General features: G+C 39.0%; 1 protein-coding gene across 1 annotated transcript; it reads left to right on the plus strand.

The window, feature by feature from the left end:
• The first annotated feature begins 1 nt into the window (after window position 1).
• On the plus strand, window positions 2-15,215 carry Rrp8 (ribosomal RNA processing 8). Its single transcript, XM_046438052.2, has 7 exons — window positions 2-248; window positions 1,511-1,871; window positions 2,045-2,498; window positions 2,584-2,713; window positions 2,840-2,946; window positions 3,029-3,125; window positions 3,334-15,215. The coding sequence occupies exons 1-7, from the start codon at window positions 150-152 to the stop codon at window positions 3,451-3,453; spliced, it is 1,368 nt and encodes a 455-aa protein (XP_046294008.1). The 5' UTR covers window positions 2-149; the 3' UTR covers window positions 3,454-15,215.
• Window positions 15,216-24,958: the final 9,743 nt, after the last annotated feature.

Below are 24,958 nucleotides of genomic sequence, written 5' to 3' on the forward strand. Positions count from 1 at the left end.
TTCTGCGTCACACAGGCCGCTCTAGCAGCCGCTGTCCTTACTCTTTGGTTTCCGGCTGTGTCCTGGGGCTTCTGGACGTTTTGACTTCCGAGACGCTCTATGCACGTGGAGAGTAGGGTGGGCTTTGCCACTCTGCCCTCGCAGCCCACATGTTCGAGGAGCCTGAATGGGCCGGGGCGGCCCCAGTAGCCGCAGGCCTTCGGCTGGTAACCCCACAGACTCGGCCAGCGGCAGCCTCGCAAATCAAGGTAAGGGACTCCATAGCGGTAGTGGGATTGCATCAGGCCGCGAATCAGACCCTAATGGATCGCGGTGATGGGGCATGCCTTGCCTGTACGTTTGGGAGAGGGGGTATTTACAGCACAGTAGGTGATCTGAAGATCTGGATCCGAAGTAGTTGGTTGAGTAGAATTTGTTGACGAGAAGGAGGTTCCTTGGACAGGAAAGGGGCAAGGAGCATTTGCTGTTTTGTTAAAATCCATGGATTGGAACACCGAGTAAATGAAAGGGGGTGCTGTTGAAGAAGTAGAAGTTTTGCATATGTTGAGGCTACAGAAGTCAATGAAGTGTGTTTGGCAGGGGGGTGATTTTTTTCAGATTTGAATTTTGAAAAGGAGTTCTCTTCCTCCCTTCCTCTTCCCTCTCCATTCTCTTCCATCTCTCTCGAGGTTTTGGGAATAATCCAGGACCTTGGGCATTTTGGGCAAGCACACTACCACTGAGCTACATCCCCAGCCTTGAAAAGGTTATTGGTTGCAGTGTGGAGAATAGATAATTGAGTGGAGAGAGTAAGAGTGGGTGACAGGGAAGAGTTGTCAATATTGCTATTCAAGGGGGTGTGGGGTTGATTGAGAACCTTCAAGGTAAATACTTAGCCTAGGAGCACTCATTAGGACTTTTAATCCTGAATCAGCTTCCCTTTTCCTTTAACAGTAGACCTTTTCTTTTCAGGCTCAGTAGATGTGAGGACTGCTGTACTTCATAGGCTTTTTCTATCCTTCAGTCAGTCTCCAACATGGACTGCCTACTTTGTTTTCATCCCCACAGCTCATCAGCCTAATCCAGGCCACTGGTCTCTCTGTGTAGCTTCTTCCTCTCAGGTTGTTCTGTATACTGCAACTATCACATTTACTGCATGTGATCCTGTTCCTCCTGTGTTGAAGAAACCTCCCTACTTCTAAAGGTATCAGCTGGAGGTAAAAGCCTGAAACGAGGGACTGGAATGGTCTCACTTTGGTTCCCTTGCTTGTGGCCTTAGCACACTCCTCTGGGGAACCTCAATTACTAATCATTTACACATTGAACAAAATGGGGTAGGAGGTTTTTCGGCTCTCTGGCCTTCCAGAGGTTGGGGTGGTGACATGAAAGTTCTGGATCTGGAAAACTTCACTACAGTTGAAGTTGACTTGGAAAATCCAGATGCCTCTGCCAATATCTGAACCAGGTCCCTATCTCTCCTTTCTTGTCCTCACCCATTCTCACCCTATTCTCATCCTTTGTTTTCTTCCAGGGTTCCAAGCGCCGCCAGCTTTTGGCCACATTACGGACCCTAGAAGCAGCATCTCTTTCCCAGCAACCCCCTGGTAGCCCACCTGGCAGTGACTATGAGGAGGAGGAAGTTGTAGAACAGAAGAAACAACTGCCAAAGGCCTTGTTTGCCAATTCCTCTGCTAAAGGAGGGGAAAAAAGGAAGAAAAAACGTCCAAAACAGGGCCCACCTTGCAGTGATTCTGAGGACAAGGAATTAGAAAGGAAGAAGTGTCACAAAGAAGTTTTTGACAAAGATTCTGCTGAAGAGAAGAGAAAGAGGAAACACCAAAAACAGACTTCTTCAAACCCAACCCAACACCTGGACAGTGTTGACCAAACAGGTACATTGGATGTGTATATGTACATGTAGTGGAGGGATCATTCAGCTGATTGTACAGAGGATATCCACCATAGGCAATGAGTACTTTTATCCAGGCCAGTCTGTCTTCAAGACTATGGCCAGAATTTAGGGGACCTTGCCTCAAATAATACCTTCCTTTCTCCCTCCCTGCAGACCACGAAGCCTGGAAGAGTAGTGCTACAAATAACCTGCCCAAGCCAAGCCTTGGGTCTCCTTCTCCTAAACACCCGCGTACCTTGAGCCGCAAGCAGTGGCGGAATCGGCAAAAGAATAAGCGGAGACACAAGAACAAATTTCGTCCACCTCCAGCACCAGACAAGCTTCCTGCCAAGGACTCCACAGAGGACACAGAGGTGCCTCCTGCCCCCACGCCAAACAGCCAAGAGACTCGGGCAGGAGCCCTACGAGCCCGCATGGCCCAGCGGCTGGATGGCGCCCGATTTCGCTACCTCAATGAACAGCTGTACTCGGGGCCCAGCAGTGCTGCACAGCGTCTCTTTCAGGAAGACCCTGAGGCTTTCTTTCTCTACCATCGTGGCTTCCAAAGCCAAGTGAAGAAGTGGCCACTGCAGCCAGTAGACCGCATTGCCAGGGATCTTCGCCAGCGGTGAGGGTGGGCTCTTTGAGAAATGGTTTGGGTCATTCAAGGGCTCAGATCAGACCAATGTGTGACCGTTCTCTTCCATTCCCAGGCCTGCATCCCTAGTGGTGGCTGACTTTGGATGTGGAGATTGCCGTCTGGCTTCAAGTATCCGGAACCCTGTGCACTGCTTTGACTTGGCCTCTCTAGATCCCAGGGTCACTGTGTGTGACATGGCCCAGGTAAACCCCTGTATGTATCTGGCCTGTACTCTTTAATCCCTCTTCCCCCCATTCTAGTATCCAATCCAGTACTGAATGTCTCTTTCAAGCACTATATGCTTCATTCAATATTCCTACTCTCCACAGGTGCCTCTGGAGGATAAATCTGTGGATGTGGCTGTATTTTGCCTTTCACTGATGGGAACCAACATCAGGGACTTCCTGGAGGAGGCAAATCGGGTATTAAAGCCAGGGTAGGAGCCCCTAGGATTTAGATACATATATATGTGTATGCATGTATCTGCACATTTACACAGAACTTCCTCCTCTTCTCAGGGGTCTTCTGAAAGTGGCTGAGGTTAGCAGCCGCTTTGAGGATGTTCGGGCCTTTCTGGGGGCTGTGACCAAACTGGGCTTCAAGGTCATCTCCAAGGTGAGAACCTCAAGAAGTCTGTTTCTATTTTTGTCTTATGTGTAGTGTTCAGGAAGGAGGCATAGACATGTGAAATAGACATTTTTCTCTCTAGAGGCACAACTCTCAGGAAGCCCTATGAAGCTGTCTTATTAGCGGAAGGATTTAGAGGGAGGTGTTTTGAAGAGTTGTGTGCATTTGGAGCTCACTGGGTCTTTTCTTCCCCTAGGACCTGAGGAACAGTCACTTCTTCTTGTTTGATTTTGAAAAGACTGGGCCCCCTCGGGTAGGGCCCAAGGCTCAACTTTTAGGCCTGAAACTTCAACCATGCCTCTACAAGCGCAGGTGACCTCTGGACACTCCCTGAAAGGGGAGGCAGGTTCAGAACTCTCAAGACTGAATCCAGCCAAGCTGTGAGCCACGACCTAGTATTGCCTTCCCTCTGTCCCAAGAACAAAGTATGATAAAACCCCTGTCACAGCTCTAAGTGAAGTCTTCTCAGTTACAAGGAACATAACATCCCTTGGGCAAGCTAAAGAATAAGAAATTTGCTGTGAGAAAAGGAAGATATCTGAGGAATATAGATCTTTAGACCTCATGAAAACTAGTTGGTTTGGAATTGAAGGTTCTCTGGATTTGGCTCTTCTTTCCATCTCAGAAGGCACTTGGGCTTTTTGTCCTGATCTCTCCACTGTGCTCTTTTCTGATCTGTACTGACCAGCCTCTGCTCACTTCTGTCCTCTCAGCTTTAGTCTGCCAAGGCCTTCAAGACTGCAGACAGGTAGCTTGTCTGTCATGGCAATTACAATCTTGGCCTACTATTTACAGCTGGAAGTCATGTAATCTCTTATCACATTTCTCTCTTGGAAAATGCTAAAATTTCTGTCTTACAGCATTGTTGTCTGGGTTAACTGAGGAGGTCTATAGCCAGGACTGGAAACATAGAAGGTGCTCAATAAACTAACTCTATTATATGTTGTCTTATTGTTCTTTGAAGACCTTTCTTGGATCTGGTAGAAGGCTGAAGTGAATAGATTTATTGACTGAGAAAGACTCTGGGAGACTTAAGGTTAAGACTTTCAAGAGACTCATTTCATGGGATGCTTAGAGACTCAATGTATTTTGAACTGTCCTTGGAAAGAGGTAGTCCAGGAGTTGAGTTTCCATTCATGCACAGCTAGTTGATGTCACACTGGTATAGGCAATTGTGCTGCTTATGGTCAAATCGTCTGTCCATTGTTTTTGCCTTGTAGTGGGCCCAGATCAGCATGTCCTCAGAGGCTATAGGCAAGCAAGTCTAGTGCTAGGGAAATTTGAGTTAGAATGACAGATCCTAAGCCTCCCCTAGAAGGTAGCTGCCTTGGACTCAGGTGTAAAGATATAGCCTCTTCTGTCTAAGAACAAATCTGAGAGTGCCTACTAGAAAAACATAGGTAACAGGGCTCTGAGCCATTTGGATGAGCTGTGATCCATTCAACATAAGTAACACAATGCCTTTGCATGTTTTGTTCTCTACTGACTTTAGGAAAGTTTGTCATCCCAAATATAGTCGTTTCATATTCCCCCACTCCCAAAGCAGAATTATTTTTCATCTGTGTTCTCAAAGTACTACACAAAGAGTTAGCATTTAAATACTGTGTTGTAGTTACTCTGTTGATTAGGCTTCAGTCTTCTGAGCCATATTTAGTTTTGTGTTTCCACAGCTTATCACCTGAGGTATAGCCAATGTGCTCATTTACCTAGGGAAGGCTAAGAAATGACAAGATCTATTCGAGTTGAGATTGATGAGAGTAGCAGTATTGTAAAAGTCTAGGTTTGTAGCATAAGATCAAAGTGTTGTGGACTAGTGATGAAAGAAGTAGGAGAACTTCATTAGATAGAATTGGTGGGATGTCAAGGGTGGTTGAGAGAATGGAATCTGCAGTAAGTTCCAGGTTTTTGGCTTGAGCAACTGGGTGGGCTGATGATACCTGTTAAAGTGTTCAGGTGCTCATCAGATGTCATTTGAAAGTGAGACAAGCTAGGGGTAATGGTGCATGCCTATAGTCCTAACTACTGCAAGGCTTAAGCAATAGCTAGAACTGGGTTGTGTTTGCTCATTTGAGTCCAAGAGTTTGAAACTAGCCTAAGCAACATAGTGAGACCTGTCTCAAAAAAAGAAAAAGAAAGGAAAGAAAAGTATGAGACATGGGTGAAATTGTGCTAGGGATTTAGGGATGTAACCTAGAGGTGGTAAAGTTGATGGAATAGATAAAGTATTAATGATAGGAAAAAAAAAAAGAGAAAGTGGCTCAGAATTGAATTCTGAAGTGCATTTAATAGATGGACAAAGGAAAATTAACCAGTAAAGGTGACAAGATGAGAAGGTTGAACCATAGAGGAGTAAAATCAGAAAAGTAGTTTTTTTATACAGGAGGAATGGGCACATTGTCAACTATCATATGCTGTTGAGAGGTCTATTAAAATGAGAGAGAAGTCAGATTGCAATTGAGTGAAGATTGCTGCACAATGGTGAGGGCAGTTTGAATTTGTCATATTCTTGAATTTATAGTTTTACCAGTCAATCTAATGATGTGGTTGTCCTTATCTACTCAGGAATCTGGGTATAACTGTGAAAGAGGTGAGTATTATGGGATCATCCAGAGTTGATGTCATGCAACTGAAATGAACGGATAATGAGCAAAGGAGTTTTAGGCTATCACATGTAAGTGATGGCTGTGCTGAATTGTGGAGTTTTGTAGAACAGGTAAGAGAGTGGAGATCAGAGTAGGTTTTTGTATGGCAAGTTGTACGATAATCAGACAAGTGACCTGGGAAGATGGGAAACTTTCAGAAATCAGAAGCCTGAATTATTAATTTTAGAAGCAGAGCAGCTTCAGGTGAGGGTAGTCTAGGGTGTGTCCACTGGGGTAAGTGCCTAAGAGGCGTGAAAGGGAGGTTGCCTGGAGATTGGATAATGAACTGAGGGTCAGGTATTATGGGGAGGGGGTTGTCTGTGTAGATTTGAATTTCTCCAGAATGATAGTAAAGTTGACAGTGGAGCAGGTACCAACTTCTTGAAGGGAGGAGATGCTCCAGAAGATCTATAGACAAAGAAAGGGAGGGAGAGGGCAGGATGGCATTTATTTCAAAAGAGCAGAATTTATACAACCTACTAGAAAGACTTCCATGTTAGGGGTAATGTGAGCTGGTGAGTGGAGCTGGTTGCCAGGCAGCCAACATAAAATGCTCTGACAGTCCTCTCCAGTTTCATGGAACTTATTGGGAGACTATTGTGGCATGAAGTAGGAGCTTCCTGTAATAACCAAGTGGGAGGCAATCCATAAAGATTAATAAATGTGTTTTGAGTATCAAAAGTATCTCACTGTAGGATACACAATCATCTTTCATAGCTAGCTCCACATTTGCCTTTTTTCCCAAATGTTACTAACATTCATAGCTCTGGAGTATTTCCTATGTTTTCTCATTAAACTCAGCAGGCCAGCTGAGGTCTGCCTTATAATTTGGATACTCCCTTTGCCTATTCTGATTGCAGCCACCTGAATAAACATCTCTCTGAATCTGACTCAGGCCCTAGTGTCATCACATCAGTCATCCTGATTCCAAAAGCAGGACTCTCCTAAGCCTGATCTGGGTCCTGCCTTCTCTGTCATCAGCTTCAGGACAAACTTGTTCAAGTCCATTCTTGGGCTTCAATGTCTTTTGTTGAGAGTCCATACTAATAGAAAAATAATGTGTATTTCATTAAGGAATAATAGCTTGCTCACTGATTAAGGAACTGGAAACCTGTGTGGCTAAAACTGATTGAAGGACAAGAGTAGTAGGAGATAGATTGAATTAGAAGGGTATTACTGCTAGAATATGAAAGGCAGTGGTTCTCAAACTTTAGAGTTCATTAGAATCACCTTACAAGCCTCATTATTGTGCAGATTTCTAGCCTTCTCCCTGAGTTTCTGGGTCAGTAAATTAAGATCAGTCCCCACAAATTCTTTTCTGGTTGTTTGAATTTTTTCAGTGAAACAGGAAGCAAATTTGTTGGTTGAAAGTGAGAATGGCGAGGAGTTGTTGGGGTTTAAAGGAAAAGAGAAGTAAATATTATTTCTAGGAGAATAGATGAAGGAATGATTGAACTAGTGCTGGCAGCATTTATAGCATACTAGAAGTTCAAGTCTTAAGTAAAAAGGATGGGATAGGAGCAGATTGGTACAAGATTGTTTTTCAGAAAATTTGTTTCTCAGTGTACAGTGGGTCTGTCAGAATCTAACCCCTTCTTTAGGGAGGGGCAGGATTTTGCCCTCCTACTTCAAGTCCCTTGGAAACCTCACTGGGACTATTTAGGGAGCATGAGGTACTTATTCCTACAGCTGAGGAATGATGAGTTTGGAGTCTGATCCCTACCCTGGAAATGTACAGGGCAAGTAAAAGCTCACAAACTCTTTCAGTGGTGGGGTCAAGAGATTGCTGCTGCTTTGACATTGGTCTCCATTTCCAGAATTTCCTCTGGCAAGTGATGCATGTGTGTATCCTCTTTCCTTGCAGGAAAGAGGGAACTGTGGGGTTGGGTCTTCGGTCTTGTCCAATAGGACCATTTTTAAGAAGCTAGGAGACTTGGCACAGATAAGTGAGGAGTGTGCCATGTGGGCTGGGGAGGGAGTTGTAGGGTTCCACCCAGAATATATATGTATCCACCAAGGTCTCTAGGTGACAGCAGGAATTTACCTATGAAATATCTGTCAGGCACATAGGACACATAACCTCCCAGTCAAGCCAGACTGTTTTACTCCCTTACTTTCTCTCTCTCTAGACTTGGGCACACAATAAATAGCAGCAATTAGGTGGAGACGAAGTATGGGGAGAAAGAGCACTCCTCCATTCCCCAAAGCAGGCTCCTTGACTTTTAAGTGGGGCAGAGCTGAGAGGGGAAAAGATTTAAAGCCATGACAGGTACAAATTATTTATTGTTAGACATAATTAGATATTATTTGAAATTATGTTTTGTCTTTAAACTGGTCATAGAACTATAGGCTTGGTGGTGCACACCTGTAATCGCAGCAGCTCGAGTGGCTAGGGCAGGAGGATTGCAAGTGCATAGCCAGCCTCAGCAAAAGTGAGGCACTAAACAACTCATTGAGATCTTGTCTCTAAATAAATACAAAATAGGGCTGGAGATGTGGCTCATAGTCCCCCTGAGTTTAATCCCTAGTACCAAAAAAAAAAAAAACAAGAAGAAGAAGAAGAACTATCTGTTAACTAAGAATCTCACAGACTTGCTGCAGCTTTTCTCCATAGCAAGGAAAGAGTCCTCTCCAATGAATACAGTTTGCAGAGATGGTAAGAGAAAAGAATAAAGTTGGTTTGGATGTCTATCAGTCTGGGCGTGGTCTTGTTCAGTATCCCTTTTAGAGGTCTGCAAGTAAGTAGGTCTTGCTTCCGCAGTTGTGTGCTCCTGCTTTTGCTTCCATAATACAGTCCTAAGCGAACACATCTCCAAAAGAAACAACATGATTTTGGCAGAGAAAACAGTTCAGCTTCAAACACTAACCCATTATGTAATTGCACAAAGCCCTCTATAATTTCTAAAGACAGAAACTAGTAATTAGAGCCTTTCATTTCCAGGTCATTCTCTTTCCAGGTGACTTCTCTGACCAGCTACCTGGTTCCAGGACATTTCACCGCTGCATTAACTACCTTACTGGTCTAATTGCTTCTGCTTCCCAAAGCAATTCATTGTGCACATAGCCAAGTGATCTTTTTAAAATGTAAATGAGATTATGTCATTTCTCTGCTTAAAATCCTTCAATGGATTCTCATTGCCTCAAGAACAAAAAACAGACTTCTTCCCAGGCCCTGTGTGATCTTGCCCAAGCCTTGCTGTCCAACTGTGCCTTAACCCACTCCTCCCCCTCTCTCAGAACTCCAGCTACACAGGCTTTCCATTCGTTTCTCATGCATCCCAAGTTGTTTCTACTTTAGGGTCTTTTACACATGTTGCTTCATCTACCTAGAACTCTTTCCCAGGTGAGTTCATTTTCATCTTCCAGTGATTTTTTAGGATGCACACACACAGACCCACACCTCAGATAGAACCCCTTTTGGTTCAATGTATTGCATTTATCTTCTCCCACTCTGGTTTGTCTTTTTACTCTCATTACGGGTGCTTATTGATGAATAGATTTTTTTGTTTGTTTGGAAGAGAGAGAGTTGCAGTGTTTTGCACAGACTGGCCTCAACAACTTGGGCTCAAGCAAATCTCCTGCCTCAGCCTCCTGAGTAGTTGGAACCACAAGTATTCATGGTATGCCCTGAGCAGAAGTTTGTAATTTTATTTTATTATATATTTTTAATTTCAGGATTTTTGTTGTTATGCTTTTTAGATATACATGACAGTAGAGCGTATTTTGACATACATCCATGGAGTATAATTTATTCTAATTAGGATCCCATTCTTGCAGTTATACATCATGTGAAGTTTTACTGGTCGTGTATTCATATAGACATAGGAAAGTTATGTCGATTCATTCTATCATCTTTCCTATTCCTGTCTTCCCTCCCTTTTTTTTTTTTTGGTACTTAAGGATCGAACCCAGGGGCACTTAACCACTGAGCCATATCCCTCAACCGTTCTTTATATTTTATTTAGAGACAAGGTTTTGCTAAGTTGCTGAGCCTGGCTTTGAACTCATGGTCCTCCTGCCTCAGCCTTGCCAGCCAGTAGGATTACAGGTGTGCTCCATTGCGCCTAGCTCTCTCCATGTTCTTGATTGTTTCCTTTGATGTGAAGAAGCTTTTTAGTTTGATAAAATCCCATTTATTTATTCTTGATTTTACTTCTTGTGCCTTAAATGTACTGTTGAGGAAGTCAGCTCCTAAGCTGACATGATAGAGAGTTGGGCCTATTTTTTCTTCTAGTAGTCATAGGGTCTGTGGTCTAATGCCTAGGTCTTTGATCTACTTTGAGTTGATTTTTGTGCAGGGTGAGACATAGGGGTTCAATTTCATTCTACTACATATGGATTTCCAGTTTCCCTAGCGCCATTTGTTGAAGAAGCTATCTTTAGTGTATGTTTATGGAGCCTTTGTCTAGGATGAGATACCTGTATTTATGTGAGTTTGTCTCTGTCTTCTATTCTGTTCCACTGGTCTTCATGTCTGTTTTTGACTGTAGTTCTGTAGTATAATTTAAGTTCTGGTATAGTGATGCCTCCTGCTTCACTTTTCTTTTTTTTTCTCATTTTTTTATTGTTTTATTTTTTAAATACATGACAGCGGAATGCATCACAATTCTTATTACACATATAGAAATTTTTTTCATACTTCTGTTTATATATAAAGTATGTTCACATCAATTCATGTCTTCATACATGTACTTTGGATAATGATGTCTATCACATTCCACCATCCTTGCTAATCCCCTGCCCCCTCCCTTTCTCTCCCACCCTTCTTCCCTATCTAGAATTCATCTATTACTCCTATGATCTCCCTCTACTACTCCACTATGAGTCATCCTCCTTATATCAGAGAAAACATTCGGCATTTGGTTTTTTTGGATTGGCTAACTTCACTTTGCATTATCTTCTCCAACGCCATCCATTTACCTGCAGATGCCATGATTTTATTCTCTTTTATTGCTGAGTAAAATTCCTTTGTATGTATATATGCCACATTTTTTTTTATCCATTCATTCACTGAAGGGCATCTAGGTTGGCTCCACAGTTTAGCTATTGTGAATTGTGCTGCTATAAACATTGTTGTGGCTGTGTCCCTATAGTATGCTGTTTTTAAGTCCTTTGGGTATAGTCGGAGGAGAGGGATAGCTGGGACAAATGGTGGTTCTATTCCCAGATTTCAAGGAATCTCCATACTGCTTTCCATATTGGCTGCACCAATTTTTCTGCTTCACTTTTCTCGATAAGGATTGCTTTGGGTATTCTGGGCCTCTTTTATTTTTCCAAATGAATTTCATGACTGCTTTTTCTATACCTATGAGCAACATCATTGGAATTTTAATGGGAATTGCATTAAATCTGTATAGCACTTTCAGCAGTATGGCCATTTTGACAATATTAATTCTGCCTATCCAAGGACATGGGAGATCTTTTCATTTTCTAAGGTCTTCTTCAATTTCTTTCTTTAATGTTCTGTCGTTTTCATCGTAGAGGTCTTTTACCTCTTGTTAGATTGATTCCCAAGTTTGTTTTTTTTTGACACTACTGTGAATGGGATAGTTTTCCTGATTTCTCTTTCAACTGATTCATCATTGATGTGTAGGAACTCAATTTACTGGTGTTAATTTTATGTCTTGCTACCTTTCTGAATTTGTTTATGAGTTCTAGAAGCTTTCTGGTGGAGTTTTTTTGGGTCTTCTAAATATAAAATCATGTCTTCAGCAAATAGAGATAACTTGAGCTCTTCTTTTCCTATTCATATTGCTTTAATTTCTTTCTTTTGTCTAATTGTTCTGTCAAGGGTTTCAGGAACTATATTGAATAGAAGTGGTGAAAGAGGGCATTCCTGTCTTGTTCCAGTTTTTAGAGGGAATGCTTTCAATTTTTCTCCATTTAGAATGATGTTGGCCTTGGGTTTGGCATAGATAGCTTTTACAATGTGGAGGTATGTTCTTACTATCTCTAGATTTTCTTGTGTTTTGAATATGAATGGATGGTGAAATTTGTCAAATCCTTTTTTCTATACCTATTGAGATAATCATGTGAATCTTCTTTTCATAAGTTTTCATAAGCAATGCCAGTATTTTATTAAGAATTTTTGTATCTATGTTCATCACAAATATTGATCTTAAGTTTTCGTTTCTTGATGTATCTTTGTCTGATTTCAGTATCAAGGTGATGCTAGCTTCATAGAATGAGTTTGGAAGGGTTCCCTCCTTTTCTATTTCATGGAATAATTTGAGGAGTATTGGTATAAGTTCGTCTTTGAAAGTCTGGTAGAACTTGGCAAAGAATCTGTCTGGTCCTGGGCTTTTCTTTTTTGGTGGACTTTCGATGTCATTTTCAATATCATTGCTTGAAATTGATCTGTTTAAATTTTCTATATCCACCTGATTCAATTTGGGTAGTTCATCTCTCTCTAGAAATTTGTCCATATCTTTGTGATTTTTTCATTTTATTGTAGTTTCTGATTACTCTTTGTATTTCAGTAGTTTCTATCATATTTCCTTTTTCATCCAAATTTTAGTAATTTGAGTTTTTTTCTCTATTAGTTTGACTAAGCGTTTATCAATTTTGTTTATTTTTTTCAAAGAACCAACTTGTTTCATTTAGTTTTTTGAAGCTTTTTTGTTTGTTTCAATTTCATTGATTTCAACTCTGACTTTAATTATTTCTTGTCTTTTACTGCTTTTGGTGTTGATTTATTCTTTTTCTAGGGCTTTGAGATGTAATGTTATTTGTTGACTTTCTATTCTTTTAACAAATGAACTCAATGCAATGAACTTTCCTCTTAGAACTGTGTTCATATTGTCCCAGATGTTTGATATTTTGTGTTGCTATTCTCATTTACCTCTAAGTATTTTTTTTTCTTTCTTTCTTTCTTTTTTTTTTTTTTTTTTGAATTTTCTTTTAAGCTTTCCCTGTGAGCTCAAAAGTGATTCAAGAAAGGTTTTGCTAAACAAACTGAAGCACGCTTGTCATTACATTAAAAGGTAAGAAAACAATTTAAGGAGACAGCCAGCATCAAGGGCCCAGAAACACTGTGGTGCCATAGGTCAACTCACTCAGTCAGACATATGTATACCAGTGTGAATCTTTAAAATTCTACCCCAGTCTTGGCCTTGCCCCCACCCCCACCCCCCACCCCAAAAAAACTAAAACAGAAAAAAAGAAAAGCATCTGCCTCCTTCCAGCAGCCAGAGACAGTTCCCAGAGTTGTCTCTGAAAAGGAAAAAGTATTCATTATGATTTTAGGCTACCATGTGTTCTTTTAAGACAATATAAGGAAAGGAAAAATCAGAATATTGACCAAAGAGCAGTGACTTCCTGCTGTCAGCAAGCCTCTTCAGGGCTTGGTTTTCATGTGTCCATCTGTGCCCTGGGAGTCATCTTGTCCTCTGGGGTCCATCCCTCCCTGGTTGCCAGGGTACCACCTCACAGGGGGTTGGCCAGCACCTTTTTCCATGGATTGATCATGCTGGGGTGGAACTCGGTGTGATGCAGGGTTTGCATTGTGAGGGGATCACTCCTCATGAAGTGCTTCTCACACAGTGGACAGTGGAACTGTGTGGGTCCTGCAGTGGCCAGTCAGCTCATATGAGCTGGAGAACTTTAAGGCAGTCTGGCCACGTGTGGGGAAAGGGCCGTTCATTCTGTAATGGGCTTTGAGATGAGAGCATTTTCCATAGACTTTCTCACAGTCAGTGTAGGGCCATTTCAGGCAGGAGGAGGGAGACTGGCTAGGGGCCCCTGGACCCTGTGGAAAGGACTCTACCCTGATTCAGTGGTCACGTCGCTGTTGGATCCCATTTCCTTGTCAGGACTCTCCAGACTGTCGCTTTGAACACGGATGGGGTCTGGATCGGTCCATATTTTTAAATTTTATCCCTGATTTCTTCTGCTGTTCTTTGGTCATTTAATAGTGTTATTATTTAGTCTCTAGGTATTAGAGTAGCTTCTATTATTTTATCCTTGATTTCTAATTTCATTTATTTATGATCTGATATAATGCAAGGTATTTTCTCTCTGTCCCTCTTTTTTTTTTTTTTTTTTCTTGTATTTGCCAAGAGTTACTTTGTGGCCTAAATATGGTCTATTTTTGAGAAGGATCTATGTGCTCCTGAGAAGAAAGTGTATTCAATCATTGATGGATGTAATGTTCTATATGTCTGTTAAGTGTAAATTATTATTTGTACTTTTTTAGTTCTGTAGCTACTTTATTTAGTTTTTGTTAGGAGGATCTATCCAGTAGTAAGAGAGGTGTGTTAAAGTCACCCAGTATTATTGTGTTGTGGTCTGTTTGATTCTTGAAATTGAGAAGGGTTTGTTATGTAGATGCTCCATTATTTGAGGCATAAATATTTATGTATGTCTTGTTGAAGTATAATTCTGTTAAGCAATATGAAATATCCTTCTTTGTCCCTTCTGATTGACTTTGGCTTGAAGTGCACTTTATCTGATATGAGAATAGAAACCCCTGCTTGTTTATGAAGTCCATGTGAATGATATGTTTTTTTCCCATCCTTTCACCTTTATTCTGTGGATATCTTTGCTTATGAGGCGAGCTTCTTGGAGATAGCATAATTTGGTTCTTGTTTTTTAATCCTGTCTACCAGTCTTTATCTTTTGATTGATGAATTTAGGCCATTTACATTCAATGTGATTATTGAAAAATGATTTTTATTCCCTGTTTCTGGTTTTTAATTTGAATTAGTTTCTCCTTTGATTGACTGTCCTTCTAGTGTAATTCTTTCCTTTGCTAGTTCTCAATTTTATTTTTCATTTCTTCTGTATGAAATATTTTGTTGAGTATGTTTTATAGTGCAAGCTTTCTAGTTGTGAATTCTTTTGACTTTTATTTATCATGGAAGGTTTTTATTTTATTGTCAATTCTGAAGCTTAATTTTGTAGGATATCATATTCTTGGTTGGCACTGATTTTCTTTCAGAACTTGCTGTATATTATTCCATGTGCTCTTAGCTTTAGGGGTCTAGGTTGAAAAATCAACTGATACCTGGATTGCTTTTCCCTCTCATTTTTCTCTGGCAGACTTTAAGTTGTATTCTTATTCTGTACATTAAGCATTTTCTTCTTCTTCCTCCTCCTCCTTCTCTTCCTCCTCCTCCTCCTCTTCTTCTTCTTTTAGTTGAAAGTGGACACAGCTGAGGATAGAACCCAGGGCCTAACATGCTAGGCAAGCACTCTACCACTGAGCCACAATTCCAGCCCTAGGTATTTTCTTAATAATGAGCCTTGGTATGAGTCTGTTGCAATTTTGTATATTTGAGGTCCTGTAAACCTCCTATATTTGATTTTGCATTTAATTTTTATTAGGTTTGGGAAATTCCCACATATTATCTCATTGAAAAGATTTTGCATTCCTTTGGTTTTTATTTCTGAACCTTCATCTATCCCAATAAATCTTAAGTTTGCTCTTTTCATGTTACTCCATATTTCTTGAAAGTTCTGTTAATGGTCTCTTCTTTTTACCATGATCAACTTTATTTTCAAGATTATATATTTTTTATCATTGCCTGAAACTTGGTCTTCCAAGTGGTCTAATCTGTTGTTCATCCTTTCCATTGAATTTTTTTTAGAACTTTTTTTTTTAGTTGTAGATGGATACCTTTATTTTAGTATTTTTTAATATGGTAAAATAAAAATAAAGATAAAAGAATACAAGAACCAATCCTATATGAACTAATCAAATATCTTAGTCCTCAAAGTACTGGTCCATGAAAAGTAACTGCCTTCAAAAATTGCTAGAGTGGCATTTATACACAATGGAGTATCACTCTGCATTAAAAAATGACAAAATCATAGAATTTGCAGGGAAATGGATGGCATTAGAGCAGATTATGCTAAGTGAAGCTAGCCAATCCCTATAAAACAAATGCCAAATGTCTTCTTTGATATAAGGAGAGTAACTAAGAACAGAGTAGGGTTGAAGAGCATGAGAAGAAGATTAACATTAAACAGGGATGAGAGGTGGGAGGGAAAGGGAGAGAGAAGGGAAATTGCATGGAAATGGAAGGAGACCCTCAGGGTTATACAAAAGTACATACAAGAGGAAGTGAGGGGAAAGGGAAAAATAATACAAGGGGGACAAATGAATGACAGTAGAGGGGGCAGAGAGAGAAGAGGGGAGGGGAGGGGAGGGGAGGGGAGGGGGGATAGTAGAGGATAGGAAAGGCAGCAGAACACAACAGACACTAGTATGGCAATATGTAAATCAATGGATGTGTAACTGATGTGATTCTGCAATCTGTATATAGGGTAAAAATGGGAGCTCATAACCCACTTGAATCAAAGGGTGAAATATGATATATCAAGAACTATGTAATGTTTTGAATAACCAACAATAAAAAATTAAAAAAAAAATTGCTAGAAATATGAGAACCCAATGCCTCATGCATGCGAGGCAAGCACTCTACCACTGAGCCACAACTTCAGCTCTCCACTGAATGTTTAGTTTGTTTTATTGATTTCTTCATTTTGAGGATTTCTGCCTGAGGTGGGTATTTTTTTTTCCAGAATCTCTTTATTAAAGTGCTCTTTCACTTCCTCTATTTTTTCCCTTAAATCATCCTTTACCTTGCAATCAATTTAATTATGAACATTCTAAACTCATTCTCTGAAAATTCTTCCACTGTGGTGTTGATGGATTCTGTTATTGAAATATTTTGGTTTGCTTTGGGTGATTTGTTTCCTTGCTTTTTCATGTTGTTTTTGTGTCTACCTAACAGTTGGTTTTGAGGGAGCAGAGTTTCTACCCAGTGGACATTTAGTGTCCCTGAAGGTTTCCAGTGCCTCACAGTTTAGGGGGAGACAGATAATAACAACAACCAAAGCAATCAGTTTACAGCATTAAACCAAATAGATCTTACTATAGCACCTAGAATGTTAATTGTCATAATAATCAGAAATGATATGATCAGTTATTGCCCACAATAAAAACAGTAAGTTTATAAAAGAGTTTATGATTTCAAGTGGTGAACAGAGATAGAACAGTAGTGATGTAGATGTGATGATTATGAGGGAGGGGAGAGAAAATAGAAGTAAAAAATTAAAGAAAGAATGAAGGGGAGCTGGGTACAGTGGTGTAGACCTGTAATCCCAGCAGCTCCGGAGGCTGAGACAGGAGGATCATGAGTTCAAAGCTTATTTTAGCAATGGAGAGAGCTAAGAACTCAGTGAGACCCTGTCTCTAACACATCTAGCTGGGGATGTGGCTCAGTGGTCGAGTCCCTCTGAGTTCAATCCCTGGTACCCACCAAAAAACTTTACTCTTTTGAGTGAAGGAGCAATAAGTAGAGATTGGCTGTTAGCAGAGGAAAAGAGAGAGAGAGAGAGAGAGAGAGAGAGAGAGAGAGAGAGAGAGAGAGAGTGTGAGTTGAGGGAAAAAGATAAGTGAGAGAAAAAAAATGTGTAAAATAAAATTTAAAAATAATAATAAAAATAAAGATAAAGGAATACAACAACCAATCCTAAATGTATTAATCAAATATCTTAGTCCTCAAAGTACTGGTCCATGAAAAGTAACTGCCTTCAAAAATTGCTAGAAATGAGAAAAAAAGAAACAGATTATGTATATGTGTCTAGTTAAGAGTAAAGAAGAGAGATGGGGGGGTAGAAAAGAGTTTGTAGATTCAAGGACAAAGAGGCAAGGTAGGATATGTTTATGAAGGAGAAGAAGAAAAACATAGAAACAAAATAATTAAAGGAAGAGTGAAAGAATACTAGAGTTTGGCTGTTAGCAAGAAAAAAGGGAGAAATAGAAACAAAGGGAAACAGATTTGTAACACAACAGAAAATCTATTCAAAATTTACTAATCAAAATCTCGAATCCTCAACAGCAGGGAACAATAACTACCTTCAAGAAATGCTAGAAATGAAAAAGCAGAAACAAATATGTATGTGTACAAATGTATAAATGTCCATCATTTATCATCAGCATACATTCAAAAACAAAATAGTCAATAGGAGTATGTGCCAAACCATCTTTCCATTACTCAGCTCCCTTTATCTGGATGGTGTGGAGAGCTGTGGAAGATGCTTTCAGCTTCACTTACAGGGTATAGTTGCCATTGGGTTCTATGAGATGAATTTCTGTAAGTGAAGCTCCCTGGGGTAGAGATTAGGTCTGGAATTGCTGTGTTAATTATAATAACTTTCAAATAAATATTAATATACAGTACAGTAACCCCCACATTTTTCTTTCCTAAAAGGACTCTTTGTTATCTTTTGCATTTCCATAATAGTCGTTCCTTAAACACTGATGGAATATTCTAAAGCTGGCTCAGTTTGAGGAAAATCAATATATTTATTATACTCAATCTTATAATTCTGTAGTCTATATGTCCATTTCTTTAATTGCTCTCAGTAATGTTTTACATTTATGTATAAATTTCCTGCACATCTTTTGTTAGATTTGTTTCTAGGCATTTACTGTTTATTTTAATGAATTGCAAGTAAGAGCTTTCAAATTTTCATTTTCTGCCTACTCATATATGGAAATGAAGTAGACTTTTTTTTTGTGGTGACCATGAAGCAGTACCCTTGCTAACTTAATAATTTATCTGTAGCTTTAAGTTTTTCCTACATACATTATTTTTATATAGTCACAGTTTTATTTTATTTTTTCCTTTCACATTTGATTTCACTGATTTTTTTTTCTTTTTGGGGGGTGGGGTGGGGGTGGGGTGGGGGTTAAGCCCAGAAGTGCTTTACCATTGAGCTACATCCCCAGGCCTTTTTATTTTTTTTATTTTGATAGAGGGTCTTGCTAAGTTGCTGAAGCTGGCTTCAAACTTGCAATCCTCCTATCTCAGCTTCCCCAGCTGTTGCGATTAAAAGTGTGTGCCACCATACTGGGCTCATTTATTTATTTTTGTTTTACTCTACTGGCCAAGAAGTCAGTTTCTATGTTCAGTAGAAGTGTTGGAGCCCAGTGTGGTGATGTAAGCCTGTGATTTTCCAGTGACTCGGGAGGCTGATGCAAGCCTGGGCAATTCATTGAGACCCTTTCTCAAAATAAAATTAAAAACTAGCGGTGTAGCTTGGATGTAGAGTGCCACTGGGCTCAGTTCTCAGCTCAGTAACAGGGGAGGGGGAAAAAAAAACTGAAAAAAAAGTGTTGGTGGAAGTCCTTGTCTCATTCTCAAAATCGAAGGAAAGCTTTCAGCATTTCATTACTAGGCATGAATTTTCCAACAAGGTTCTTGAAATACTCGTAGATTAATGACTTGCCATTCTAGTTTTTTTTTTTTTAAATCATGAATTGTACTTCGTATTTTGTCAAATGCTTCTAAATTGAGATAATCACATAACTTTTTAATCAGTTAATATAGCAATTAGTAGATTAATTTTCTTACATCAAATCAACCTCAAATTCTTGGAATAATATCAGTTTGGTCGATCCTTTTTATATATTAAAATAAGCTTATGAGTGCATGTAAATATTTCATCATAAAGCATTCTCCTTTCAACACAGTGCTTTTATGATTGATTCATGTTGCTACATGTATGTGGAAATCTATAGCTTATTTTTCCTTCTCCAAATGTTCTAATGACTTCCCATCTCATTCAATACCAAAGTTCTTATTGTGACCTACAAGGCCCTGCATTATTTAGATTCCAATTACTTCTATGACTTTATCTCTTTACTATTCACCTCCTTGGGACAATATTAATTGATCCAACATATGTGTATGGAGTACTAGGAGAGAAAGGGGCAGGAAAATATTTGAAGACGTGGTGACTAAAATCTCAACATTATTGAATAACGTGAACTTAAAGATTCAAGAATCTGTGAATCCTGAACAAATAAATATAAAGAAAAACCACACCTGGGAATATTATAATCAAATTGCTAAGAGCCAAAGAAAACAGAGAAAAGCATAGGAGACAAGGATGTGATTAAAAACAGAAGTCTCATCAAAAGCAATGGAATACAGATGACACTGGAATAGTCAACGTGCTTTTTAAAAAAGAAGTTAAACAAGAATTTGATATTCAGGCAGTTTAGTAGCCTGGACTCAGGTTGTAAATGAAAGCAAAATAAAAACAATTCAAGGTGGTAAGGGTGAGGGTAAAAAAAAAAAAAATTGAAGAATTTATTACTAACAGACCAACATAAAAATTTAGTTCTTTGGGCCAAGGAAAAATGATGCCAGATGGCAACTCAGATCTACAGAAAAAAAAAAAAAATGACAAACACCAGAAATGTTAAATATGTGGATAAATACACAAGCATCTGTATATTTTATTATTCTTTAAAAGACATATGACTTTAAAAATGCATACCATGTATTGGTTTTATAACATATATTGCTACATATGGCAATAACTCAAAGAGTAGGGTAGGGATACTAGTGGAGCCATAATTGTTACAATTTTACCTGAAGTAAACTATATGACCCTTAACTGAACTGGACTAATTAAAGTTTTGTAGTGTAATCCCTAACATAACCACTAAAATATAATGCAAGCATATCATACATTTAAAAAAAGAAGTAAATGAGTTAAAATGAATACTAAAAACTATTTTAATAATACTGAGAAATATTGTCATTTGACTTAAACTGTAGTCAAGTTCCACTGAGTTAAGTTCCACAACCTTGGCCTCTGCTCCGTCCTAGTGGAATCCAGTTTGAGAAAAAGTTATACCAAGTCGTTTTAGGGAAAATCTCCCATCCTTGCTATCTGATTATCTTCTGCTGTTTTGTCACAGTGGTCTGCCTTAAACAGGAACCGTACCCAAGTCATTTTAGCTAAAAACCCCTTATCCTTGATGCTTCCTTTTAATAATTTTACACCCCCTGACCCCTATCATCCTCCATGGTTATAAATCCCCATGTGTTCTTGTTGAAGTCAAAGTTGAATCTGATCTCTGTCCTCCACTGCAAGACCCCAATGCAGTAAAGCCTATATGTACCTTTTGCCATGGCCTCCTTTGAAAGACTTCAGCCCTACTTATTTTTCCTCCAATACTGGGGATCAAACCCAGCAACTTACACATTCTAGACAAGTACTCCACCACTACCTTCCCAGTCCTTTCTTAAATTTTGAGACAGAGTCTTGCTGAGTGGCCAAGGCTGGCTTCAAACTTGCAATCCTTCTTCAGCCTCCTGAGTAGCTGGGATTATATGGATATGCCACTGTGCCTGATTACCTTACCATCTTTAACAAGTATTTAGATTTTTTTTTATTAAAAGCACATAGGAAAGCAAGAAAGGAAAAAAATAAACGGGTCAAATAGAAAGCAAATAGCAAAATGACAGACCTACAATTCAACCAAAACATTCAATTTAAAGTAAATAAACATTCTAATTAAAGGCAGTGATTATGAAACTTATTTTAAAAAGCAAGGTACAACTATACACTTAGACTTCAGATACAAAGACAGAGATGACTTCTGGACTAGATGAACTTTTCCCTATTCCTCCTGTTAAGTATATCTGAAGATACTGTATATTATATAAAACACGCATTTAAAAACACTGCTGAAGCTGGTTGTGGTGGTGCATGCCTGTAACTCAAGCTACTTAGAAGGCTGAGGCAAGAGAATAGGAAGCTTGGAGGCAGCCTGGGCAACTTAGCAAAACCCTGTCTCAAAATACAACAAAAAAGGCTGGGGGGTTGCATTTTTGATTGGTGTCCTATGCATATGTCCTGGGAACAAGGGTCTGATTTCCCATTCCAGTGCAGGAGTTGAATGGATTGCAGCAGTTACCCTGTAGCTGGAACCACTATAATTGATTACCTAGCTTACAAAATAGTCTATGCTAAAGATCTTCACAATAAAGCAATGGCAAACCTTCACAGCCAGAAAGACAACCCCAAGATAGTACATGCTTTTGACAAGGAAGAGCTGGGAGATAACACTGTGTACTGTCATTGCTGGAGGTCCAATCTCTGTTGCTTCTCACATAAAACATAAAACAAGAGTCTGGAGACAACTTGGGACCTCTAATTGTCAAGAAAAAAAAAAAAGGACAGTTTTGATGCAGCAAACCAACTTGTTATAAGGTTATCTGATTGTTTAACTAGAATGACTACCTCCTGTCTAATTACCTCTCCTGAGTTCTAAATGTGGTATATTGCAGACATCAGTTTTCACATTCATGGTATTTGCCTTATTGTGCATATTTGTTTAAACAAACAAAAAAAGAAAAAAGAAAGAAAGAAAAAACAGCAGTATAGCCTATGGGCTATTTTTATCTTGTAAGGATCTATTTCTTTAAATTTAAAATAATGATTTTAGAATATGGTTTTATCTTGAGGTTAATGTATTCAGTTATTCTAAAATCATGTGTTTGTAAGTTTCAAAGAAAATTTATCACCATTTCATTTTGCTTAATTAACCTAGAAAGTAAAAAGGGTGTGATTAAGCTACATTAATTCTTAGCACAATCTACAAAGAATCTGTTATGACCTTGATTTTCTTCTTGACAGTGATAATGACCCTAAGAAAAATAAAGCTTCTGTTTTTTTCAATCAGAATGAACCATGAATGTTATTCTACTTAAGTCAGCCAACTTAATAGTAAAAGACAAGCAATTTCAAAAAATAAAAAAAGGCTGGGGCTGTAGATCAGTGATAAAGTACTTGCCTAACACATGTGAGGTCCTGGGTTCAACCCCCAGTACCAAAAACAAAACAAAATTTAAAATAAACAAACAAAAAACCCTTGAAAGGTGGAGAGACAGATCACCTAGCAATCTCAGGACACAAAGAATGACATTGTGGTATATTCTCTGGATTATCTTTTTTCCCCCTCATATAAATCAGGCTTGGAACTAAGAAATCAGCAATGCAGAAATGTCAAGAGGTAAATCCAAGCAAAAACCCCAAACAAAGCCTGCACTCTCTATAGAAAGACCTGGAAAGGACAGCCTAGCAAAACCAAAATCAAACAAACCACACACAGAGACACTATATAGATGTCTTTAAGCTAAGCTCAATCCATAGAAGAATTTATGATCGCATTTTCTCTACACCAGGAAAAGCAGAGGAAGGTAAACTTGACTTTCATCCATATGGGGCTGTAAAGTGCCTCAGTATCCACTACTGCAGTAGTGGTCAGAGAAGGTCAAGTAGGGATCTGGACCTTGAAATCTTCTGGCCAATAATGAGCCCTCTATCATTTCACTGGTATCAGTGGAGATCACAGGGTAGCTTCTATCCTTAACCAGCAGCAAAGAGGAGCCCCTTCCTTTCTCTAATGGGATGATGTCAGAGGAAGATAGAAGTAACAAGACCACTACTAACAAGACCACTACCACTATGTCAGTGGAGATCATGTGAAGAACCCAAGCTAGAACTCCAATCTTCACCCAGAAGTAATGTCATCTCCCACAGGTGTCAACAGAGGCTGAATTGGAAACTTGAATATCTACTTCCTCCTAGCAGTAACTAAACAGAATCCTTTCTTCTGCTAAGTAGTATCCAAGGAAACTCTTAAGATGGGTTTAAATATAATCCATAGTTGCTTAACACAAAAATATTCAGAGCTGGGTATGGAAGCATACCAGATGCTCAGGAGGATTAGGCAAGAGAATTGCTTGAACTTAGTACTGTTTGAAGTCAGCCTGGGCAAAAGTAGCAAGACTGTCTCAAAAAGAAACAAGAAAGTCAAGTTTAAATTGAAAATCATTTGTCATACCAAAATCCAGGAAGATTTCAAACTGAATGAAAAAAAGACAATTGCTGCCAAACTAAGGCAATAAGATGTTAGCATTGTCAGGCAAGCATTTTAAACAACCATGGAACAACATCCCAAAGCTATTTTGAATGCATTTGCAACAGGAAAAAGGTGAAAAGCCTCAGCAAAAAATGATAGAAGAAAAACTAAATAGAGATTTTAAAATTGAAAAATAATGACTAAATTTAAAAGCTCTGTGGGTAACTGAACAGCAGAATGGAGGGAACAGAGGAAAGAATCAGTACAAGATAGAACAATACAAATTACTCAATTTGAGCGACAGAGAGAGAGAGAGAGAGAGAGAATAAACTGAAAGAAATACACAGAAACTTAGGAATCTATAAGGGCTGTAACAAAAGCTCTAACATGTTGTCAAACTCCCAGAGGGAGATGAGAAAGAGAGTGAGGTTAAGAAGACACTCCAAAAATGACTGAAAAGCCGCAAGTTAGCTGAGACAAAAACTGTAGATACAAAAAGCAGAGTTAGCATCAAACAGTAAAAACATTAGAAATCCATACCAAAATATGTGACCATTAAACTTCTGAAAACTAAGTACAAAGAATACTGAAAGCAGCTAAATTAAAAATTACATCTTACCTATAAGGGAAAAACTATTTGAATGATAGCACATTCCTTATCAGAAACCATGAAGGCTATAGAAAAATGGCATCAAGTTTTATGTTTGAAAGAAAAGAACTCCCAACCCTGACTTTTATGTGAAATGAAAATGTCCTTCAGTAATGAAGAAGAAATTTGAATATTCTCAGATGAAGAAAAACTAGGTAAATTTGTTGCCAGAAGACCTAAACTAAAAAGGAATGGCTAAAAGAAACTCTCCAACAGAAAGGAAATGACAATTCAGAATGCCAGGAAGGAAGGGAAAGTGTGGTAAGCAAAAATATGTATAACTATAACTAGCTTTCCTTTTCCTATTTTTTAAAAAAAATAACTGATAATACATTTGTTAAAATAATTGACCTCAGCATCTGCAGTGGTGACTTCAGCCTCCACTCCTGGCTCAGTGCTGATGAAAGTAATCTTAGTCTCAGAAGGACTGAGCAAGTGAGTGAGTCACCTGTGGGTTCTCATCTGGAAACAATCCCATGTCTTAGAACTGTTACCATGAGGAGTTTTTTTGTTTTGTTTTGTTTTGTTTCTTGTAGTGGTTTTCCTAGTCTTGCTAGGCATGCAAATGTTTCTTTAAAACTTTCAGGGGGCTGGGGATATAGCTCAGTTGGCAGAGTGCTTGCCTTGCACACACAAAGCCCTGGATTCAATTCCTAGCCCCACAAAAAATAAAAAAACAAAACTTTTAGGTTCTTTCCCTTTGTACCTTGGATTGTCAATATGCACCTTCTCCAGTGATTTTATGTTGTAGCTAGTGAGGGTAATTTAATTTGATGTATTGCTTCCGTCTGATTCTCTGGGTGTCTTTACAGTATCTTTAAAAGTCATCCATGGCATAATCTGCTAGAGAAAGGAA

This window comes from Marmota monax, unplaced genomic scaffold (genome assembly GCF_021218885.2).
Source record: "Marmota monax isolate L192 unplaced genomic scaffold, Marmota_monax_Labrador192_F-V1.1 WCK01_AAM20220418_F8-fsc00061, whole genome shotgun sequence".
In the NCBI taxonomy this organism is placed as follows: domain Eukaryota; kingdom Metazoa; phylum Chordata; class Mammalia; order Rodentia; family Sciuridae; genus Marmota; species Marmota monax.

Coding starts and splice junctions, on each gene's coding strand:
- Rrp8 (XM_046438052.2), top strand. CDS start 150: ATGTTCGAGGAGCCTGAATGGGCCGGGGCGGCCCCAGTAGCCGCAGGC. Junction 2,714..2,839: donor CTGTGTGTGACATGGCCCAG/GTAAACCCCTGT, acceptor TACTCTCCACAG/GTGCCTCTGGAGGATAAATC. Junction 3,126..3,333: donor GCTTCAAGGTCATCTCCAAG/GTGAGAACCTCA, acceptor TTCTTCCCCTAG/GACCTGAGGAACAGTCACTT.